This window comes from Otolemur garnettii, unplaced genomic scaffold (genome assembly GCF_000181295.1).
Source record: "Otolemur garnettii isolate 467f Iridium unplaced genomic scaffold, OtoGar3 scaffold00003, whole genome shotgun sequence".
Lineage (NCBI taxonomy): Eukaryota > Metazoa > Chordata > Mammalia > Primates > Galagidae > Otolemur > Otolemur garnettii.
The window spans coordinates 36,069,124-36,073,119 of record NW_003852398.1 but is presented as its reverse complement, the minus strand read 5'-3'; the positions used below and the strand labels follow the sequence as shown (position 1 = coordinate 36,073,119).

The window sequence follows — 3,996 nt, the reverse complement described above, 5'->3', positions numbered from 1 at the left end:
TTGGCAGGTGGAAGTTTTTTCCCTTTTTTGTACTTGAGAGGGGGGAGAGAGGTGGTAGTCTGCCTTTGGACTTCAGACTTTTCTGTTGCCTGAAGTTCCTGCCTGCAACTCAAGATAGAAGAGAGGTCATCTTCCACAGCCTGGGGACTCAGGGACTTCTGATTCATTTCCCTGGAATGTTGATTCAAGATTAAAGACAATTCTCATGACACAGGGGGAAACTGTCTGAGGTATAGACTCCCCCAACACCAATCAAAGCTATGTTCCCTTCCCTTTACTTAGCTCTCTGGCAAGTGACAGCTTGCTAAGCTCAGAAACTAGCCCACTGTGACCTTCTAGAGGCATTCTGGCTAGAGTCAGGGTCTTTCACCAAAGACTGCCAAATGATGGGATTTTTAGATACTGTGGCAAGTCCTTTGAGAAGTTTTAGAGACAAGCAGGAACTTCCCCTGGTAAAGCTGAACTTGACAATCAAATTGTCTTCAACCATCCTGAGATGTTAATTGCTTAATTCTTGTGGGCCAAGATAACCAGAGGAGCCCAGAGCTGCAGGAAGAAGGCTGAGAGTTGGAAGGAAGGGGAGTGTGGAGAAGGGCTGAGACTAGTTCTATGGGAGCATCTGAGGGCACAGTCTTGGACTCTGCCCCACTCTCAGGAGAAGGGAGGGTACCTGGTTGGATGGAGGGCGGGCTGGGTGTTTCTCACCTGCCATTGCCATACTTGATGCGGATGTCTCGGCTGCGGTTGAGTTCCTTGCCATCCTTGAACCAACGGTAGGAGGGCTGGGGGTTACCGGCTGCTGCCTCGCACTTCAGCGATTGTTTCTCACCCACCTGTCCTGTCTGGCTTTTCATCTTCTTCAGCTTGGGCCGGGTGGCTGTGGGGTACAAGGCAGGTAGGTGAGTGGGTGGTGGTGGGGCAGCACCAAGCATGAGTAGTTGGGGATAAGGGCCACTGTCTTCAGGCTAAAACTAGGGAGGGAAGGAGTAAGCCTAGGAACTGCCCCTTGTCATTTTTCCTGGTTCAATTCAACAGAGAGTCCGCAATGATAACAATATAGCTACTGCTTATGGAGAGTTTTCTTCATGCCTGGAATGAAACTTTACATTAGCTTATGAAATCTTCACAATAACCCCATGAATTCACTGCAACGATTCAACCCACCTATAGATGGTAAAACCGAGGCTCAGAATAGTAAAGTCACTTCCCTAATGCAGAATTTTGAATGCCAAGTTTTTCCCATTTTTCTTAAGCACCATTCCATTTCCACATGCCCTAGTCTCCCATGCTTTACCTGCTTGTTCTTCTTTCTCTTCACTGGCTCAAAAAAAAAAAAAAAAAAAAAAAAGAAAACAAACCCAAAAAACGTACACTATTCTCAGAAAGGTAAGGATGAACCAGTGCTCCCTGCTGGGATGTATAATAATTTCCATTGGTATAGCCCTTTACAGGAAATATAATGCCTTCATGCATGTTCTCATTTTGTCCCTGAGTTCTGTGAGACAAGAGTTATACTGATGGTGAAGATGAGATTCAGAGAGGTCAAGAAACTTGACCGAAGCCATATAGCCAGGCAGCCACCATGCCAGGACCAAAGCCCAGCTATCTGGATTTGTAATGCATCAGGCTGGTGGCAGGCTAGTGCCTACTTTTGCAGCCTCATCTCTCTGTGAGATAGTCAAAATCCTTCCAACAGCAGAAGGGAGGGTTTTCTGGAGCCAGAGAAGTGTCTTGGGACTGACTGGTAACTCAGATCTCTGGCAATGGACCAGAGCTGGCTTTAGAGAAAGGCAAACAAGAGGGCCAGCTAGACATAGGCATAGGTGTCCCATCATTGAACTTAACCTTGAACTTGTTCCTTTTAAGTAGGGAGTAGATGAAAGTTGGGTGCAGGGAACAGAGGGAATATAGAAAGAAAGCCTTTAAAAATGTATTACACAGGCTTACACGTTGATTCTTGTGAAATAATTTTGTTCATTTTAGGAAATTAAAAAAATACAATGGATAAAAAGAAAACAAAACTATTCATTATCCCAGTACTCATAAATGACACATGCACACACACCACACACACAAACACACACACCTTTTTTAAAACAAAATGGGATTAGTGTCAATAATGTTTCTTTCACTTAATGAAACAATGTAACCCTTTCACCTTGGTGTTAAATATTAATAACCACATTTTCCAAACTGATTTCTGTAAGACATGAATATATAGAGAGATGAAAATAGATATTACTTGAAAAAAGAATTCCATGAGTAAATCACTTTGGAGAACATGTGGGCAAACAAAGTTAAAGAAGTATCTTTATTCACTTTATTATCATTCTCTAAGTAAGAGCCTTGAAACTTTTTTTCATGGAACACTTAGTAGCATTTCAAGGAAATAAAGGTACGTGGAACAAATTCCATAACATAACTTATGTGTGTATATATTTACAGATATACATTTAATAAATAATGTATTAACATGATTCAAATTCAAGAAGTGAAAAATGGTATATGGCTTACAAAACAAGTCCTTCTAACTTCTGACCGCAGCCACACAGTGGCCTTTCCAGGAGGCAACCAATTTTACTAGTTCTTTTGACATCTTTTCAGAGATCTTTTATGTGCATACAAAGGAAAAAACCAAAAAACCCCAAACCCAGTATTCACACACATTTTTTTCTACAGCATTTATTTCATGGTTGTATAATATTCCTATATGGGCATATCATAACTTATACAATTATAAGTTGCACTGTTCTGGGGCATTTATCATGTCCTCACTCTCACCCTCCCATCACAAATAACTCCCCACAGGGACATCTTTGCAGCTAAATCTCGCATCCATTGCTCTATGGGAAATATGGCTCTAGACTTAGCTTGTGTTCAAACACAGGCTGTGCTACTTGTTAGCTTTGTGTCCTCAGGTCATTGACTTAATTCTGTAGCACTTCAGTTTCCTCAGCTGCAAAATACCAGTGATAAATAATAGCTTCTACCTCATGGGATGATGGCAGTGAGGATTATATGAGATAATACATGTAGAGCCTGGCACACAGAGAGCATTTAATAAAGGTTAGCTATTACTGTTAATATTATCCACAATTATTTCCTAAGGCAATCTTCTTAAAAGTGGAATTGCTGCGTCAAAGGGTACGCAATCTTTCTCAGCTTTGCACATTGCCAAATTGCCCTCTGGAAAGGTTGCACCAATTTGCACTCCCCCCAGGGAAAGACAGTGCCTGTTTTTTCCACACCTTCACCAACATAAGGTATTATCATGTCTTTAATCTTTGCCAATTAGCTAGGCAAAAGATAGTCTCTTTATTGTTTTAATTTGCATTTATTTGATTACTGATGAGGCTGAACATTTTTGTAAGTGTATTGGCCCATTGTATTTCTTCTTTCTGAATTGCCTGTTCATGTCTGCAGTCTGTTTTTCTATTGAATGCTCATTTTCTTATTGATGTGTAAGATCTCTTTATAAATATTGAGGCTATTAACCTTTTCTACAATGTCCTCCCCGCCCCACAGTTATCTGCTTCTCACATTTTATAATGCTGGCTCTGTGGTTTTTTGGGGGGGCCACCCAGAGGTTTTATGTATATTAACCTACCAATTTGTTGAGGTTTCTGGAACTTCATTATTCGAAGTGAGATTGAAGTCCTGCCTCAGCTTCCTTCCCTTACCTACACCTCCTCCCACCTTCATGTGCTCCTTGTCATAGTCCTTAACCCTGGATGCTAACAAGATCACATGGGAAGCTTTAAAACTCCAGAGGGTGCCTGGGACATATCCTAGGTATTCTGAAGCAGAACCAGTATGTGGGTCCAGGTTTGTGTGCTTTAAAGTGCTCCTTAGGTGTCTTTCTAACTTTTTTTGAAATATAACATACATGCAGGAAAGTGCACATATAGAGAGTCCCTGAGTTACAAATATGCAACTTACATCCAACTAGCACTTAAAAATGGAGACTATTGGCTCGGCGCCTATAGCTCAACCAGC

General features: G+C 41.5%; 1 protein-coding gene across 1 annotated transcript in view; it reads right to left on the bottom strand.

The window, feature by feature from the left end:
* NRG2 (neuregulin 2) overlaps positions 1-3,996 on the bottom strand; it is a 257,452-nt gene that overhangs the window by 39,213 nt on the left and 214,243 nt on the right. The window contains exon 3 of the mRNA XM_012807018.1: positions 706-877. Coding sequence (XP_012662472.1) covers positions 706-877 — 172 coding nt within the window. The remainder of the gene's footprint in view (positions 1-705; positions 878-3,996) is intronic.